At 34.2% G+C, this 20,673-nt stretch overlaps 1 protein-coding gene across 1 annotated transcript in view; it reads right to left on the bottom strand.

The window, feature by feature from the left end:
• FER (FER tyrosine kinase) overlaps positions 1-20,673 on the bottom strand; it is a 401,294-nt gene that overhangs the window by 228,348 nt on the left and 152,273 nt on the right. Inside the window, exon 10 of the mRNA XM_029942680.1 lies at positions 9,370-9,462. Within this exon, the coding sequence (XP_029798540.1) occupies positions 9,370-9,462 (93 nt within the window). The remainder of the gene's footprint in view (positions 1-9,369; positions 9,463-20,673) is intronic.

The raw sequence follows: 20,673 nt of genomic DNA, 5'->3' as shown, positions 1-20,673 counted from the left end.
CCACAATTATAACAGTGCCCTTAAAAACAAATGCATTAGCCACACAAAATTAACTTTTTGTGTATACTGAAAATAATAATTTATAATTCTTAAAGTAGGTAGTCAAAATTATTAAATATATCTGTTCCAAAAATTTCTCACAGTATATCTCACTATAACAAACACCAAAATTTTTACTGTAATAATGTATTTCCAAACATTGTCCATGGCAAAAATTTTTTTCCATAAAAAAATCAATGAAATAAGAAATTCAAGGTCACCTCATTGCAAAGCACTTATTTTTATCATTATCTTTCAAGAAGGTCTACCTATTAGAAAGGCATCACAAACAAGAATGTCATGTGCTTGATTCCTTATCCTACTCAACCTATCCTCCCAAATTTTGATTTATTTAGAACTGGAAAAATGCAGAGCTTGGAGAATTCATTAAGTCAGAAAGGCATTTGAAGCACAAAAACTCACTAACACCAAGAAATTCATTTAAGGATTTGATTTGAACGTGAGGAATCTGTTTGCCTGGGGGCGAGGGGAGGGAGTTCATCCTGAAAGAACATCTAAGTTTGCTAGCTGCTTGCTTTAAAAAAAGAAGTGAATGGGAAGGGGTTTCTATTACTATTTCATAGGAATTATACACCAGTTGTTTGGATTTACCAGTTTCTTTGAAATAGAGATCCGTTGTTCCCCAGCTCCTAGACAATACTGTTATAAAATGTAAGCTGAACCGTGGGTGTGCACTACTGTGTACTACGCGTACGTAGGAAAGGCCCCACATATCCCCTGTGCGGGTCTATCAGGTCTTATAGGGACCTGTAAGCTTCCCTGAGCTTGCTTCTCTGCAAGCATTGGAAGGAATCTTTTTATTAATATGATTTTAATTAAATTCCAATATAATGTTGCAACCTTGTTAGTAACAGAATATAGAATGTTTCAGCAACAAAATCCAACATCCCAAGAGCTGTCATAGTTACATCAAAAAGGAAATGAAGTTTTTTACTTCAAATATCAGTGGGGAAAGATTTCTCCTTGTCTGTAAGTTGTCTAAAATTTTTGACCAAGATATGGGGAAGAGGGACCTTCTTTTTTTAGTTATAGTTAATCTAATCTGATTAATTAGTTGTACTTGATTAAGACAATCTCTCCTGATTAATTGGGCTAGCTGTTTAGTTATTTTCCCTGGGCCTTGTTCTTAAAAGATATTCCAGTAAAAACATACTGGGTTTAGTGAAATAAAATAATTGGTATACATGAAGACGTATTGGGGAGTCAGTACTAGAAAATGAAGATGTTTTCTTCTTGAGGAAAGAATAAGAGCCTATTTTTTTTCTTATCCTATTTAGGGATAATTTTCAAGTATGTACTGAAGATTTGTATGCCTTTATGTCAAAGATTTCAGTTCCATATGAGGTCCTTTTGGAGAAGTAAAGAAAAATATTTTTTAAAAAATCAAGAATGCCTGGCTGGCTCAGCCGGTAGATCATGTGACTCTTGATCTCATGGTTGTAAGTTTGAGCATGTGAGTGAAGAGATTACTAAAAAATATAAAATAAAATCTTAAAAAAAAGTCAAAGTCTATATTCTATTAAAATTAGGCAAGGTCTGACTTACATGGAAATTTTCTGTAAGGGAAATAAGAAATGATTTAAAACAAAAACTAAAAACAGGATGGAAAATATGTAAGTAAATCTCTCCAGGAACTTGAAGTAGCTAAATAAAGTTTAAACACAAACATAAAAATGTTTAAAAAATTTTTAATCATATAATTGCATTTAATTATTTTGTCTATTCTTATATCAATTTAGCCATTAAATTTAATAATCTAAGTAAAGAATTATTTCAAATCTAGTTTAGTATTATACTAGGGTGACACCTAGTAACTCAGGATTTTAAACATTTCTCAAAAATTCCATAAAGACCCCTTTAATTTTATCACTGGAAAATTTTAGATTAGGAATCAAACATCATACACTCAGCAGTAGGAGAATCACCAAATAGTTGCAAAAGGCGAAAAAGAGATTCCTGAATAGGAATCTCCCTGGTGATAGTAAAAGCTATTTTCAGTGAAAGGAAAATGTAACCATAGGTATAAAATATATTTTATATCATTTAGAATTTGACAGTTGAACAAATATTTAACATAAAATGAGAACATGAATAGTAATGTTCTTCCTGCCACATCTTTTTCTAATTTCTAAATAATTCCATTTTGAATTTATTGAATGAGTTAATTCTTAAAAACAATGAAAAATAAAAAATATTCCAGGTATTTGATCTTCATGATCATTGCCTCAGGTTAGACAAACAGGATGTACATTAATTAGAGCAAGGTTCTGTCTTTATGGGGTACTAAGGTCTATCTGTAGTCTACAAATTCTAATGTTTTTAAGCAATAAAGTAGTATTGATCACTTTTTTTCATGCCAAAACAAAGCTACCTCACCTAATGTTTATCTTTCATGATGAAACTAGCAACAAAACTCTTATTCACAAACTTTTTAATTTTGTACTTTTTGAGAACCTGAGTTTGTTTAGTACATAGTTAATAACATAACTGTTGTCTAGCATAACTAGGTGGAATTACACGCTGATCAGAGATTTGCATTTTCATACAATTCTTTCCAAAACTTTACCTTAAAAGATAGACAAGTAGGCCAAACTCAAATATTACTTACTTCCACAACTTCCCATTTCCTTGATTGCCTTTTTGTGCACCTTCTTGGATCTCTCATTAGAGAAACTATCTTTCAGTAAAATATATTTTCTAAAGGTCTTTTATTTTTGGATTAATACCTCTGCCTCCTCCTATACCTTCTGATTTCCTCTGATTTTTTTCTTGCTTCTTGAGTTCCCTTAGTCTTCTTTTTATTAGTAATTATTTTCTTTTCTCACTGTACTTTTTTACCAATTTGCTTTTTCCAATTGTACTTGTGACTGTCATTCATTCTCTTTTTATCTGATCATTTCACTGCATGTTTTCTACACTTTTATTTTTTTCATTCACAAATAGTCTTTCCTTAAGCTCATAAAATATTATATATAAAATGTGCTACAATATTAATATCACAATTTTAGTCAATTAACTGTATTCAGTGCTAATTTCATGTTATACATATCAATAAAACTATTACCAGATCATTCTAACTCATATGTTAGGAAATTTAAATGTTCATCTTTAAGTTGTGATCTTTAAGTTGTATCAGTCTAACAATAATCAGATCGTTGTTTTAAGCATTTGCTCAAACATGTAAAAGAAGAGGGAGCCTGGGTGGCTCAGTTGGTAAGCATTGACTTCAGCTCAGATCATGACCTTGCAGTTTGTGATTTCTAGCACTTTGTTGGGCTCTGTGCTGACAGGTAGAGAGTAGAGAGTGCTTCGGATGTGGTGTCTCCCTCTCTCTGTCCCCACCCAAACCCCCGGATCCCCACTCTGTCTCCTTTCTCTCAAAAACAAAAAACATTTTAAAAAGAGTAAAAAAAATTTATTTGCTCTCTATACTATAAAAATTATAGGCTATAGAAAATAAATCTGATAAGTCTTTCTTAAAAATTATGTGCGATGGTGATTCAAAACTAGCAATTCTGAAAATAATACTTAGTTTTCCTAAACACGACTAACTAGACAGTAGAATTCAGTGTACGTATGACAGTGATACAATGCAAGAATTTTTATTTTTATTTTCCCTTTCTTCTCATTTTTCTACATCTTAGTGTCTGGAGGACAGGAGTGGTAAAAAGGAGGGGAGATAAATTAAAACCTTAAGAATAAACAAAGACAACTAAGGTTTGGAATATATAATATTTAACCTGAATTTAATAATATATATTGTTAAAGGAAGTACAAGGTTACTCTCCTAGGCTGAAAGGAGAACACTAAAGAACACAAGCAATTTATTATGTTATGCATGAAAAGAACTGCATTTCCCTGTGTCAATGCTGGTGGCCAAACATTTTAATACTACTAATATTATAACACTGTACAACTTAAACAGAGCTGAACTATAATTATTTGAAAAGCAAGCAAATCTTATTTGCTATATTATTCTATATAATGGGAGCATATCTTTATTTTCCAATGTTTTTATCTTCTAAATTCTAGCATGAAGGAATTCTAAAATTGAAATAGTATATATGCCAATACAGTACAGAAAAACATGAATTTTAAGGAGGCAAGAGCTGAATAATTTAAGAATTCTTTTTTTATATATAAATTTATTTTTGAGACAGAGACAGAGCATGAGTGAGGGAGGGGGAGAGAGAAAGGGAGACACAGAATCTGAAACAGGCTCCAGGCTCTGAACTGTCCGCACAGAACCTGATGTGGGGCTCAAAACCACCAACTGTGAGATCATGACCTGAGCCGAAGCTGGACGCTTAGCCGACTGAGCCACCCAAGATGTGCTTTATTCAGGTTTTAAAGTACATTTTTCAAACAGTGCTACTATTAGAAAAGTGTTATACTCTCCAGTGATACAACTAGTTCTCACAAGGGGCTGTAAAATGGAACAATTTATTTGCTCAAACACTTGCTAGAGAAATCCTAGAGTAAACAGATGGCTCTGAGAAAGGGAATATTCTTGATAAGACTAGAACAGACCTCATTAAATATAATGTGGCTTGAAGACTGCCGATGGAAATGAACACGCATGATTACCAGTAGGCTTCCAGATTGTACAATTAATCTTAGTATCTCTGGCCCTGACTTCAGAAGCAGTCTCTGAGAAATAGTTCTCAAAGCAAAATTATAACTTCCTGCAGCATGGGAAGATGCTGGAGGTAGATTAGTCCTCAGAGTCCAAAGGTACTAATGATTGGTTAGTTAAAGCTTTTAGTACACTGAGAAAAGCACACATTCTTGCAGCTGTTATATTAAAATACTATTCTGATCATAACAATAAGTCTTAAAATATGCCATCATATGCTATAATTCAATTAAAGCCAAATTCATCTATCACCTAATTATCTTACACTCTCCTTTCCATCAACACTACTCATGGATGTATTCCATGGGACTGTCATCAGATAAACTCTACATTTTATTACACTATTACAAATGTTGAAATAAATAGCTATGACAAGTACAATGGGAATAATATTAAGATTAATACTAATTTCATTCCTCTATGTAAAATGTGATTAATTGCCTTATTTTATCTAAAATTATATTTTATAGTTCTAATTTTTAAGTGTTCATTTTAATAAAGAAAGAGTGATTTCATAGTTGTTACTTTTTTAGGATTTTAAATTAAATGTTTTCACATACAAAAGAATGGATTTGGACCTCTGCTGTGCACCATATACATAATGGATCACAAATATATCTATATTTATAAGCTAAAACTATAAAATACTCAGAAGAAAATAAAGGTGAAAATTTGTATGGTCTCAGATTAAACAATGGTTTTTTAGATGAGACCAAAAATATATGCCAACATAAAAAATGGATAAGTTAAGATTTTGTTAAAAATTGAAAACTTTTGTCAAAGGATACAATCAAGAAAATGAAAAAATAATCCACAAAATGAGAAAAAAAAACTTTTGCAAAGTATATATCTGATAAGTGGTTAGTATCCAAAATATGTGAAGAACTCTTATAACTGAAGAACTAAAAAGCCATCCAACCAAAAAGTGTTCAAAGAAAATGAACAGTCATATCTCTGAAGAATGTATACAAGTGGCTAACAAGCATGGGAAAAGATGTTCAATGTCTTAGTTATTAGGAATATGCAAATAGACCACTTCACATCCACAAGTATGACTCTGATTTTAAAAATGGAAATAACAACTGTTGATGACACTGCAGAGAAATGAGAACATTCAGATATTGCTAGTGGAAATGTAAGACAGTGCAAGCACTGTGGAAAACTGTTGGGCAGTTCTTAAAAAAAAAAAGAAGAAAGAAAGAAACGAAAGAATCACCATATAAACCAAGCAATTTCTAGATACATAATGGAGAGAATTGAAAACACATGTTTACGTAAAAACTTGTACATCAATGTTCACTACAGCATTATTCCTAATAGCCAAAAAGTGGAAACAATCCAAACGTCTATCAGCTGATGAATGGATAAACAATATGTGATAAATTCATACAATGGAACAGTATCCAGTCATAAAAAGAATGAAGTATTGTTACATGCTACAACACAGAAGAACCTTGAAAACATTATAGTAGTTGGAAAAGGCTAGACACAAAAAGTCATGTATTATAGGATTCTATTTATGTGCAAAGTCCAGAACAGGCATATCCTTAGGGATCAAAAGTGGATTAGTGATTGCCAGAAAATGGGAAAAGGAGGAAACTAAGACTAATTACAACTAGGTATAGAGTATCCTATAAGGGAGATGGAAATGTTCTGGAAGCAGACAGTAGTGATGATTGCACAACATAGTGAGTATACTAAAAACCACTAAGTGTATACTTTAAAATGGTGAATTTCATGTTATGTAAGGTATACCACTATAAAATATTTTAAATATGCTTAACCATGCAATCTGGTAAATTTTCAAAAAGTTTTTGATAGAGAAAAATCGTTTAGAACAATAAAAAAAACTGTTTTATATTTATAAAATAAGAATACTCTAAAAAATATCATATTGTGTCATAAAAAAGTTTTAATTGTGATTAAGTAGTCTCTAAGCCTTAGATCATCTTCCTAGATTATCACACTTGACACCTGAAACCTTCACATTTGTATTAAGACTCAAGTCCTCAATTACTTGTTTTTTTGAAGGATAAACCCCTTCTTCAAATAATGTTAAGAAAAATAACATTTTAGAGAAATGGCTGTGTACATTTATTCCTAGTGAAGAATAGCATCATAAATGCAGACTGCCTCAATCTTTTGGGTTCACGAGATTTCTAAATAAATCAGGAAATACCAAAGGGCACTTAACTGATAAAAGTAATGATCGTCTTTGGCATGAAGATGGACCAACTGGGCCTTGAGGAAGTGAACATTCTCTAGAATTCTCAGTTACAGAAGGAACATTTTCTCAGAAGAAATGGTCATTTCATAGCTTTGAGATGTTGATGATTTATGAAAATGGATCCCATGTATACTTGAATGAGGAACATGCTTTGCGGAAAGGCACTTCAATTTATTTCAGCCTACAGCAGTTTGTTAACCAAACTTTTCCCCATGTCTGTCACTGTCAGTTTGGTAACTTCACTTAACAATACAGTAAAGACCATTCTTAAATGCAGAAAATAACATGTAAACATGTTATTGATTAAAAAGTCATGATCTGTACCATTAATTCAATTGTGCATATTATGCCTGACATAATTTTAGGATAGCCAACCCTGTATAACTTCATCATACTGAACTAACTGGATTGCTTCTGTTTCTATATGTAAATGAGCATGCCTTTCCAGATATAAAAGAAAAATTCCTCTCACCCTCTAATCGACCCTGATTTATCAAAACAGGCTCTGGCTGGAGACAAAAGCTGGAGTTCTCATAACTATGACCTCCAAAGTGATGTCTGTAACATGAAGCCTCAGAAGCCACGGCTGCCCCCCCTAGACAGCTGTCTCAGAGGGCATCCCAGGTCGTGGGGGAAACAAAAGAACAAACATGGGGAGTGCTTGCCCGTGTCTATTATCATAAAATTCTTACTTTTCTGTCACTAGCTAAAATCTGAAGCTCTAAATTCCATTCTCCTAATTTTACACCTTAGAATAATGCTGAAGATAAACTTGAGTTTAAACAGGTTTTCATTTTCAAGTATTTAAAATACTTTACTAAAGGAAAACTGGGCGGGGTAACACCTTTCACAAATTAACTCACCCATAACCTGCTACTAGTTGCTGCCAAAAAGACCACTAACCTAAGTGAAATAAAGGTGAGTCAATGACAACTAGGTCATAGTTTCACTGACCTATTTTCACGTTAAATAATTTTATAAAGAGCAAATGGGGTATTTCAATGTTTCTTTTTAAGAACTGATGTTTTCTTTTTTTAAAGAACAGATTTTAACATTTCCTTTTAAGAACTATTTTTTTCTTTTTAAAAAATGTTTTAAATATTCATTTTCAAGAACTCTTCTTTCTTTTCTTCTAATAAGTTATCAAAACCTGTCCTCATAGTCTCTAGAATTTGCCATAGATTGCTAATCAAGTCTCTTATACTTTATTTTGAATGTCAAATCATAATAAATTAAGTCCTCTGAACTACTATTTATCTATGAAGTTGTAAATCATTAACTTAGGAAAACAAGAGTAGGATATGTGTCTTAAAAGAGGCTCCTCTATCATGTAGTTTTTGCCGATAATTATTTTCATTTTCATTTACTATTAACGCCACCAGAGATGGTCTGATGAGTTCACAGCCCCTCCCTGTTGCCACAGAATACTTCTAGATATCAGAAATGACAATAGGAGCATTGACGGCATCAAAGTAGAAAATCTCTTTTACATAAAAATATAATTTTCCTTCTTGTTAATTAAAATACCCAATGCTTTGCCTCGATTATGTATAAAAAGAATGTTGCTTAAACGGAATAAATATGGGAACATGTGTTACATATTCAAAAGGAATCATAGCAATGAACTAATCTATAGTAAGGAAACACTTTGTTTTTCTAAATAAGCCTAGGTCACATTATTTTAAACAGCTAAACTTTTAAAAAATAAGAAATAATATTAAGATATTATGTAAAAACCTGGAAAAGATGGGAGGGAAAGCACACAATTCATTTATACTGAATATTGTTGTTTTGACCATTATTCAATAAAACCATCAACTTAAAGCTCTACTGTGAATGAGGGATAGCTAGGAAAAAAAGTTTGATAATTTAGTTTGAAAGGTAATGAAGTAAGAAAAATACTTTAAAATTTTACTATATAAATGGAAAAAGAATATACTTCATCTTGCTTGCCTGTGGCTGCTGTTAACTAGAAATTTATAGTATTCTATGCAGCACAGTGTTATGCCAAACCCAAATTTCAAACAGACTTGAATAATTAAAATGTTCTAAAAAATATAAACTGATATATTTAAAAATACATATGTAATAATTCCTATTATAAAAATCTGTTTCACTGAAAAAGAAATTTTCTATGTTCTCCTTCTAATAAAGCTTCAAAATACATTAAATATTTCCTAGAATTACTGATCTGTAGTACAGGACATCTGCAATAAAAGTTTATTTCTTTCCCCCCATATCAATGTTACATGTAATTTTACTATACATATATGAACAGATTCATATGCATACAAACAGCCATATAATGTATGTGGTTTTCTATTTGTAAGAACAAATTTATATACGACATTCATTGTTTATCAGAAAGAAGTTAAAGAAAACAAAAGACAAGAAAGAAGCTAGACAATGACTATTTTTAGTAGCACATGGAGTTCATCCTACTTACTGTTGAAGAGCTCAGTGCAGATTTTGGAGACCTAATTATTCCAGCAATTGAATGACGAATAGACTCAAACTTGGATAGCCTCTCCTTTCTTTCCTGGAGAGATTAAGAAAGAAGTCTTCAGCAATAGTAAACTAGTTTACAAACGTTGTGCTGGCTATTTAAGTATTTATCCACAGCTTACCATATCTTCCAACTAAGTAAAACATAATCTTTCTGACATTTAAGATGACAAATAAACAAATGCATATAAACTCTATAGTTTCTTACTTTCCTGCTCCCTCAAAAAATATTTTGATTTGGGGAACAATAAGAAAGAACTAAAAAGCCATAAGAGGAGACAAAATAAGAAATCCAAAGAAAATTCATGGGAAACCAAGTATTAACATGCAGGATGAAAAAAAAAAAAGCTAAAAGGAACCAGTCTAACACAGATTCAGATAGCACTATAGTTGTAAGGGATTTTCAGGAAAGAAAATAATAGGGAAAAAAGAGGAGGAGAAGTCTATTGAACACATTTTTTTAAACAGTGAATTCCAGTGTTGCCTAAGTAGCTAGGAAATCTCACAGAGATTCAATGATCATGGTGATGGTGATGATTGACCCCATCACTGGAGAAGGACAATGACAAAAATGTAAAACAGGAAGGGAGTAATGGTAGAACTCCACTAAGGGAAGTCAATCCAGACTGCTACTTGCTTTAGGATGCGTATTTCCAAGTATCATGCACCACAACTGAAGGAAACTTTTCCTAAAAATTTCATATCTTTAGACCCCTTAACAAACAAAAGTGAAGGGTTGGGTAGAAAAAAAGAAAAAGAACAAAAATGAAAACCAGAAGGTAATAAGGAAGCATATGTGAGGGCTTGTAATGGCAGGTAGTCGATTTTCCAATAATGAGTACATTTCAACTGTTAATCAGAGGATGCAAAAGAACTCGAGACCCTATTGTCACATGCTGTATTTCCATGTCTTCTATCAGTCGTGATGCTCAGTTCTCCTTATCACTGGAAAATAACTGAAGCAAGCCACAAATAACATCTTGTTTCCTATGTCTCTAACATGCTGGGTATGTTTCTCTCTAGCAAAGGCAGGCATTTGTAGCCGTATGCTCTGATAAACACTGTAGTTTTGGAACTCAACTTTTGTCTCCCACTTTATTTACTTTTCATTCTAATAGCTGCAGTACTAATATTCTTATCATTCTATAAACAGATGCATATTAATCATTTAAAATAATCTTACAGTAACCTAACAGAACAAAAGAGCTCTACTTCTTTCTCACCATCATCACGTACTTTACTAACATGCTTGTATTCCACGCAAAGCACTACCTATACCTCATTTTGGTCATCCCTAAAATAAAAACATTAATACAAACCTTCCTCAGAGCATACTTACAAGTTACTGCACCTGATTAAAAGTTAACATGTTAAAAGAATGTACATATTTAATAAAACTTACTTTAAAAATAAATCTTTACTGTAGTACAGATGGTCATCGCCTAAGGCATGTGAGCATACATTCTACAGACTTAACCTTAGCTTGTAGCTTCACTTTACTTTCTAGTAAAAATCACTGTGTCTGAGTCACCAGAATCTCTGAAAGGACAGGTTGGAAATACTGAAAGAGTATAGTGACCTTTCTTTAATGCATGTCTGTCTTCAAATTTAAAAAAACTATTTCTGGTGCTTGAGAAGTCTTCTGAAAAATTTAAAAAAAAGTGTTTGGGAAGGTAAAATCTAATAAAAGGTGTAGCCAGAATATGGTGAAGAGAACAATGGGGAGTAAGGCATACAGAGAAGTTGATTCTGTATTTTAAAATATATCAAAACGGTAACACATGCATAATATACAGCAATATGTTTATATGTAATTACAGTATGTAATATGTTTATACACATTTATACTTACAGTATTTATAGTGTAATATATAGTACAATGTATTTTTATATAGTAATATAATTATATATAACACATATACTGAAAAGTACTGTGGTGGCTACAGTTTTCTACTCCCCAGCCCAGTTTCCCTATTTCTTCCTTTGGGGAATTTCCCCCCCTGAATCCGAGTGGTTGTGGAGGTGGCAGTGATGACAGCAGGAGCGGGGACACTACTGTTGCTCCTGCTGCTGTCACTGACAGGAAGATGAGACACGGGAGCTAACATCACCTGTTTGGCAATGAAAGCTCCACAGGAGAACACAAACACCTCTACTGCATATTTAGGCTTCTCTTTTGAGTTAATGCTCTTCAAATCCTAGGGAGGGTATGGTGCCAACATAAAAATACTATAAGAACTGAAAAGCAATTATGCAAAAAAGTCAAAAACTCGAGAAGAGTTTTACTTATTAGACAGCATTTTATTTGTATATAATTTAATAATGTACACGGAAAAACACAACAGTAATTCTCCTCAAGTTACATCTTGGGCATCAAACCTGTGACAGGAAAGATAACCATTTCCCCCAACACCTTTTGTTAATATCAAAAAAGAAATCATATTCTTAAGGAACAAACACCAGGTAAGTCGTCCAGGTATGGGGTAAAGAACACTTCAAAACTGCTTCTTTTGTACTAAGTGCATTTGTATTAAGTTCAAAGGGATACAGTTAGTTTAAAAAAATCCTTTCATTTAAAGGTACTCTTTAAGGGTGCCTGGGCGGATCAGTCGGTTGTGTATATGACTCTTGGTTTCAGCACAGGTCATGATCTCACAGTGCAGGAGTTCAAGCCCTACATCGGGCTCTGCAGAGCCTGCCTGGGATCCTCTCTCCCTCTTCCTCTCTCTCTGCTCTTCCCTACTCTCTCAAAATAAATAAGCTTTAAAAAATACTCTTTAAATAGGTTGATCTAAAAAGTGTGTCATCACAAACAATAAGTAGACCTTGTATTTTCGTACAGGAAATATTAAATACAAATAAAGTTTACACAAAACTTTAACCAATGTCGGCTCACTGGTGCCCAAATTTCCACAAATAAATTGTGAAATGCACTTGCTAAAGCTGGTCTACAGAGCATTACATATCAACTTTAAATTATGGTCACATATTACATCAGACTGTGCTGAATTCACTGACAGTTGATTTTTGAAATCAGTGAATTACATGGCTACTTTCAGAAATGAAAACTGAAAACCTTCCCTTCAATTACCATGGTTACAGTAACTAATACTACCTGTAGGCCTGCTAGGGCTGGCCATGATGCCCTTCTTTTACGCACCTAAAATAATGACAAGGTAAAGAACTTTCTCCAGATAAAAAACAGGCATTATTAGCTCTGGCAACAGGACAGCCCCTCATAGTAGAGGGAGTTGGGGGGTCAGTGAAGGGGGGATGGGAAGGGTGATATCATGAAATAATATTCTGATGAGATGCCTAGAAAAATGTCTTAAGTGTAGCTGTAAACCTATCTTGAAAGAAAAGTTCTGGATGTGGTATCAGTTTCACATCTCATTCAAAAATAGTTTTTCATTATTTTAAAATTAACTGAAGGGTCTCATAATTCTGTCTCCCTAAATCTCTCTCTCCATATATATATGAAAGTGTTTCATAATCACTAAAAGTTTTCCTATTATCTATTTATAAAAAAAAAGAACTCAAAAAACAATACCTAAACTACTTACAGTTCAAGTAAAACTATATGTATCAGGTCTTGAATTTATTCTTCACTAAAACTCCTAAATTGCAATAGAAAAGAGGCTCTTAGGTTACCTCCATCCTCTGCTCACTGAAGCACAGGCGAAGACAGAAAAGGCAAGAATCAAGGCTCTCCTCATTGGAGTAACTGACAAAAATCAGCAGCTCTTCCAAATGACAACTATCTACATGGCATAGTGAGTTACAAATTAATGACTCTAACCAAAAAGCAGGTAACAGTTCTTAGAGCAAGACTCCTAAAGGAGGCACTAAGGTAGAAAGAATAAGGTTCTTGATGTCAGAAGGGATACAGAGTATGAATGTGGGCAAATTACTTCACTACCTTGGCTTTCAGTTTCTATATCCGCACATAGTAACTAGACTAGATAAAATCTTCATTTCGAAATTTCTGGGGCTATTGTCCGACTCCCCCCTCATCTGCATTGCACTGATCATTGGCAAAATTCCCACAGAAGAGTTCCATGTATCAGGCTTCCTTAGAGCGTTAAGTCATATTCTCCCTGAGGTGTCCTCAAACTTGACCTCCAACGGGAAGGCAAATGTGAAACATTCCACTGGGACATTTTTTATGCAAATAATAAGTCATTAAAACAATAACCAAGTATTATTTCTCACAGACTTCTGTAAATAATGCCAAACTAATAACATTCTTGGAAGGAACAATTAAAGTAATTATTTGGCCCTGTAGGAAGAGTCAGATACATATTCAAATCAGGAGGCAAGAGCATCAAGAAAAAGATAACAATATGCATGCTAAGCTCCAGGCTGAGTGCCAAATATCTTTGAGACTACTTATGCAAAGCAGCCATGAAATTTGGAGGGATTTTGTGAGAAATAACAACAGGGAAATTATGACCTCAGAGAAGACTGTCTCCTGAAAAAACTTCTAGGCTGTTGATAAATGAGTCCATAATGTAAATGAAATACTGCAAATATCGCTATGTCCTTCATAAAAAGAACACATTTATAAATAAACAAATAACTTAGTCTTTTACAGGTGTTGATTTGCTGGAAAGAAGGAAGAATGCAGAGTTTTTATTCCTACCAGGATACAGAATTTAAGTATTGAAACAGTTTGTAAATGATTTATTTTAGCAATTGGGGTCTGACTGAAGACAAATCATTTAGAAGCATTCACTGGCTAGTAACCTAGTTTTGTCATGCTGTTTTTCTTGGATGCTTGCATATTAAGATTATTTATTAAAAGAAAGACAGACTGCTTGCTAAGTCAAGCATTTTCATATTCTGAAATAATGAAATTGGAAACCAAATGTGCAAAACGAACATCTGAATGATTGTTAAGATTTTGTCTTAAAATAACAATGCTAAGAAAATTTACAGTATAATAGAACAGAGTTCGCTGAAGCCAAGGTTGTAAAATGTCATATTGTTCTTCTCGCTTTCTTGACAGTGTATCTCTTAACTAAAATCATGTCTCTAGAAAAACCAGACCCGAGCAAGAGGCTATACTCAGCTCCTTTCCTATGTTAATACCTCAGTACAATCCATGTTCCGTGGTGCTTTTCTCAAATGGATAAGCAAAATGGCTACAGATACTCTTCATAAATTATCTAATAGTGCAAAATGCACACCAACCAGTTTCCGTATGAGCACCTCATGGACTCTACAATTTAAGTGCTAATAGGCTCTGTTCAGTAAACAACTGTGCATTTCAGTGTTCTTTTTTTAATCATACTATTCTGATTAAAATGATCAAGACTCATCTTACCTGAGATTCTGCCTTTAAAACTAGTAAGGGACAGAATAAGGCAAGACATGTATCTTCTTTGCTTAAATGAATAAGACAAAGAATGCATTAAAATGAAAGTAAAAGTACTATTTCATGAGAGGTCCCTATGTCTAGAAATCGAGGCACTTTGCCAACTCCAGCCACACTCACACAAACTCTGGAGCTCACCACTCTATTTAAAAACTTATTTTGATCAGGTCGAAATAATCCCTTTGCCATTTCCTGCATAAGCTGCTCATGTGTTTCCCTCAGCAGCTTGCCTTACCTTGCCTCTCTCCTCAGCCTCCCATTTTTCTCTTCCCTCCCTCCCCCCATAATGAATACTTAGAAACATTATCCATTATTGTTTTAATTTTCTTAACACTGACAAGAACATCTTTTGGCTGCTGTGAATGGTACTGCCACAACCATACATCCACATGTACTCAAGTACCTGATTTCCACTCTTTCGGGGTTATATGTGGGAATGGAATTGCTGGGTCATATGGTAATTCTGTGTTTAGCTTTTTGAGGAACAGCCCCGCTATTTTCCACAGCAGCTGAACCATTTTACATTCTCACGAGCAATGTATGAGGCTTCCAATTTCTGCACATCCTTGTCAAAACTCGTTTCTTTCTGTTTTTCTGATTATAGCTATCCTCTATCCTAGTGGGTGAGAAGTACTCCTTGCCTTCATTTTTAAAGGACTTTCTCTCTCTCTCTCTCTCTCTCTCTCTTTCTCCTTTTTTTTTTTTTTTTTACTGGATATAGAATTCAAAGTAGATGCGCTTTTTTTTTCTCTCCTTCAGCACTTTATCTTGAGGTCTCTAGTGTTTCTGTGTGAAGTCAGCTAAAATTCATGTCATTATTCCCCTCTACATAATAAGTATGTTTCTGTAACTGCTTTTATAATAAACAAGGATATAAGTAAATGTAATTTTAATTATCTTGCTCAGAGTTTGTTAAATTTCATGGATTGTGGGTCAAAAGTATTAGAAAACACTTGACCAATGTCTCTTCAGGTATGTTTTTTACTCCTGTCTCTCTCTCCTCTAGATTCTAACTACATCTATGTTTGTTCACATACCACCTTGTGATCTCAAATAATCTGTTTTTCTTTATCCTTTGTTTTAGTATGGCTATTTTTTATCTGATCTACTACTTATGATCCCATTTAATAAATTCCTTAGTTCTAATATTTTTCATTTCCAGAATTTCCATTTTTCTAGCATCCACATCACTGCTTTGATACCCGATCTTTCACACACATTGCCCATCTTTTCTACTAGATCCCTTAGCCTTTTTATAATAGCTACTAAAGACACTGATAATTCAAATAACTAGGCCACCAACATGTGTTTATTTTCTTAGCTGTGAATCACATTTCTTATTTGTCTGTTTCTCTTTTTAGTGTCACATTATTTTTTATTGTGTGCTGAATGGTTTGTATAAAAAAGAACAGTAAAATGTGAATCCAATAATATTTACCTCAAGAAAGAGGGACACATATTCCCCTTCCTGTCAGCCTGCTAGGTTGGGGCTGTAGGTAACAAGCTGGGTCTGGCCTTTGCTGCAGCTTTAGTTTGAATCAGTTCACCACCAACTTCAAACATTCTGAGAGCTATATCAGGAATTTCCCATCAGCTAGGAATGGAACCTGAGCCCTGGCAAGATTCCATTATCCTGATTAAGCTTCAAAGTCAATCCACCAGCTTTAGAGACTCTCTCTCCAAGCTTTGCGATTTCTTTGGGGGAGCTATGGGGGTGTGCTAGCAAGTTCTCTTTGCTTGACACCCACTACTATATCTATCTAAGAAGATAACTTACAGCCCTTATATTTGGTCTTTTGTGACTTTTCACATCCAAACTGGATACAGAAATTCATATGCATTTTATAAGACAATCTATCAGTCATCTTTTTATCAGCTTTATTCACAAACCAAGAAAATGTACAGAGACACAAGTCAAGGATCTTCAGTATGACAAAGAAAAAGGCCACTAATTTATCAAAAGTTACAGACTTGTACCTGACTACCATTTTCTAAGGCAGTCAATTCCCACAAAAGGTCTTTAGAATTTGAACCTATACTCCTCAGAAGATCATTTAAAGCCTTAAACTCCAGTTATCTAAAAAATAGTCATTAATATTATTTTGGTTTGGTTGGTTTTCTTTTGTTTATTGCATTCAGGGAACAGGGAAGATGAGTTAGACTGGTTTTGTATTTGGAGCAGAGGTCCTTAGAAGAATACTATAAAGTCTACTATAGTTATACTTCAACTTTGTATGAACTATGTTTTAAGTTTCCAACTTCATCTAAAAAGTTCCCTGAATGGTTTCACTTTTCCGTATTCTCATAGTACACATGAATCAGTAATCCTGCTATCAGTTCAGAGCACCTTTCATTACTGAAACTAGTGATTAGGAGTGGTTAGAATCAGAAACTGTGGGACCTAAAGGAAAATTCCAAGATTAAATTAAAAAAACAGAACATAATTTTAATGTTAAAGACAGGAATGGGGTACCTATAATATTGCACATCTATCATCAGCAAATAAAGCCCAACCAGGAGATCTGTTGTTAGGAAGAAGTCCATTGGGTTCCAGACATTTGTCTCACCCTCAGCCCTCTGAGAGAAGCTGCCACCCTGTAGGACTATTGGAACTGAGTGCCCAAGACTGAGGCCAGTACAATACAGGGTAGAGCTGAGAAATGATGACAGACAAATTCTTTGTGACATGGTTGGAATTCTGGGTATACCTAGGTACATAAGTGATCAGCTCTCTTCTGTGCTTGAACTATACTCCCTTGGTTGACTGCTACATGGAACTCCTACAGCAGAGTTTCCTAGACTGTATACTAGTAATTGAAGATTTCCAATACTCAATGATAAAAGTTACAACTGTCACTAACAAAATAATACATTAACTTACCTTTTTATGTTTTTTGATGTATATTTACTTTTAGTAGGAAAATAAATCTGATATTGAAATACACTAATATAATTACAAAAATTCTTTGTAAAAAGTACTTATTGTGTTATGTTGTATTATGTGTTTACTTATTCCTATTAATTTAACAGTTTCAGCACATGAAATTCAAAATAATTGCTCAACATGTTTGGAAAAGCCCTTGTTTTGATGATTAACAGATGTTATACCACAAAAGGTTCAGTCGTCCCATAAATTTTAGAACTGCTCTATTAATCAAATTTAAATAGGTTTCTTAAATGCAGTATGTGTCAGCGCCTTAGTAACACATTAGTACATGTCCTCTTTTGGGGAGGAAACACTACTCTGCAAAATTCACTTCAAAGCTTTCTTCTGTGGGGCTAAAAGGGGAAACATTTTCTTCTACTTGGTATCACGTGTGGCTTCTCCTTGGCTATTATCATCCCACGTAACAGCCCCACATCAACTAATTAAAGTGCCTCTCTTTCTGGCCACAATCTCTTATCTCATTAGTTTGCTTTCAACCAGTACCACTATAACCATTTTTCAACCTCACTGGACCCTAAAGCTTTGAGTCTTCTTGTTTCTCCCAATCGATCACTTCCTCTTTTCTTCTCTTCTCTCTTTATCTGAGATGCCATAATATATCATTTAAGTGATGCTCTTGCCAATATTCTAAATCTTTTGCTGTTCTGTCTCTTAGGTACACCCATGTAGCAAACCCCAATCCTGGATGGTTGGATATATCCAACTATCTGCTCACTCTGGGCATGCACTCAAGAAATTCATCACAACTGGAGAGAATCACATGATTATTACTTTCAAATGGACCCCAAATATATGACAATACCTCTACATTTCTCTGGTCAACTCATTCCTTACTCTTCCACTGTTACTGTCAACCATTTCAAACCTTCCCCACTCTTCTTGTGCCTAAAACTGCCTCATTCTATCCGGTCCAGCTTCTTTAGAAAGAAACTACAAGCCAGAAACCCCTTCATCTTTCCTTTTCAGACCTACAAATCTATTACCTCTCTTCCCTATAACCTGTTTTCCCAGTGAATCTATGGGGCTGTCTTTCATTTGTGGCTGACCCCTCTACCACTACTTTGTACCTCATGCCCTCCTGCTCTCCCAAGAACATTACACCTTACAAGAACCTGAAAGGTCTCTCTCTTTCTCTCTCTCTCTCTCTCTCTCTGAAAACTTGTGTTTTCCTTTTCCATCAGCTTTTATACATGTTTAAATTGCTCTTATAGAAAAATAAAGAAGTAATAAGGGAGAAAGGATGGAGATGGGTAGGGAGGGAAGGATGAAGAGAAGAAGAGATGAACTGCTTCCTTCACCACACACCCTCTTCCTGCTACTGCTTATTCCCCATAAACAAAGTTCCTTAAAGAATTATCTATGCTTCCTGTTTTCACTTTTCTCTCCCATTCTGCTCATTCTTCAATCTGCTCCCATTTGGCATTCATCTCATCACTCAGCAAAACACATGCTTTTAAGAAACCAACCAACTTCATTTTACTAATCTGACAAGAGACATTTCTTACTGTTGTACTTGACCTCATGGGAAAATTCTCCTCTTTTGACCATACAATCTTACATGAAACATTTATTGCCTGACCTACTCTCCCCCTACAGGCATAACATGGCCATATGCTCTTAAGATCCACTGGCCTCAGGTCTCCTCTCTCCTCACTGTATACTTCCTCCCTAGGTAACATGTTACACGTCCCAACTTCAATCACCACCTAAGCCAAGCCCACTCAGAATTTAAATCTCCAAATGAGGCTCTACCTATAATAGGTTTGTAGCTCAATACATATATATACCAAATATCCATGAGGCTTCTCTACTTGGTTACTGCAAAGACAAAAAAAGTTGACATATTTCATACTGAACTCAAAACTTGCAAACTACCCCCTTTGGGGAGTCTCTCATTTCAAGGAATGGTATTAATCATTCTGTTATACAAGCCAGGATCTGGAAGCCCAAACGCACACTCTCAATATAAACTCCAAAAGGTCAGAGGGTCTTATCACATTTTTATTCAAATTACCTAAACATTAAATGAATGTTACATTTTAACAATATTTAAGCAAGACAGTAGCTATCAGACATCATTTAATAAATAAATAAAAGAGTAGGTTTATTTGAACTACTCTTTTGTGCTAAAGAATCTCAAAGGCCTCTTATGAGAAAAACAAAACTGACAGACTGAAATTAACCAGGCATTCCAATTACACATAACATTCTAACTCATACTGACTTTAAGAAATCTTCAGTTAATTTGTTTGAATTTTGGGAAACCTTCAAAAGCAACAGAAGACTATCTTGGGAGTTGAAATATTTTTCCATTTAACATTTTTCAAAAAAATTGATTCTTCCAATGATTTGAATTGGAAACTAGCTAATTGTGTTCATAAATAGCTCAAAATTTTGGTACGAAGAACATTTAACTTATTAAAAACAGGTTCAGGAATGGCATAATATGTATCCAGAAATAAGAATGTATTATTTAATCATAATTTGCCAATTAAAGTTAAATACTAACTTCAGTGCTTACTTTTTATCAATATGCTAGAAATTTATGCTAGAAATCCCAGTACCAAGTCTCTATTCCTTATAAAATGGGCTCTAATCTGCTTAAGCTAATAAAGCAACCACTGGTTATACTGGTTATTTTCAGAAGCTCATTAACTATTTCATCAATTAGCAATAAGCAGTGTAGAATCAGGGGCGCCTGGGTGGCTCAGTCAGTTAAGCCTCCAACTCCAACTCAGGTCATGATCTCACGTTCGTGGGTTCTAGCCCCACGTATGGCTCTGTGCTGACAGCTCAGAGCCTGGAGCCTGCTTCTAAATCTATGTGTGTGTCTCTCTCTCTCTGCCCCTCCCACTCATGCTCTATCTCTCTCTTTCTCAAAAATAAATTTTAAAAAGATTATTTTAAAAAAAAGCAGTGTA

The sequence above is a fragment of the Suricata suricatta genome, chromosome 6 (assembly GCF_006229205.1).
Source record: "Suricata suricatta isolate VVHF042 chromosome 6, meerkat_22Aug2017_6uvM2_HiC, whole genome shotgun sequence".
In the NCBI taxonomy this organism is placed as follows: domain Eukaryota; kingdom Metazoa; phylum Chordata; class Mammalia; order Carnivora; family Herpestidae; genus Suricata; species Suricata suricatta.
The sequence above is the reverse complement of the archived record's forward strand: the minus strand, read 5'-3'. Positions and strand labels throughout refer to the sequence as shown.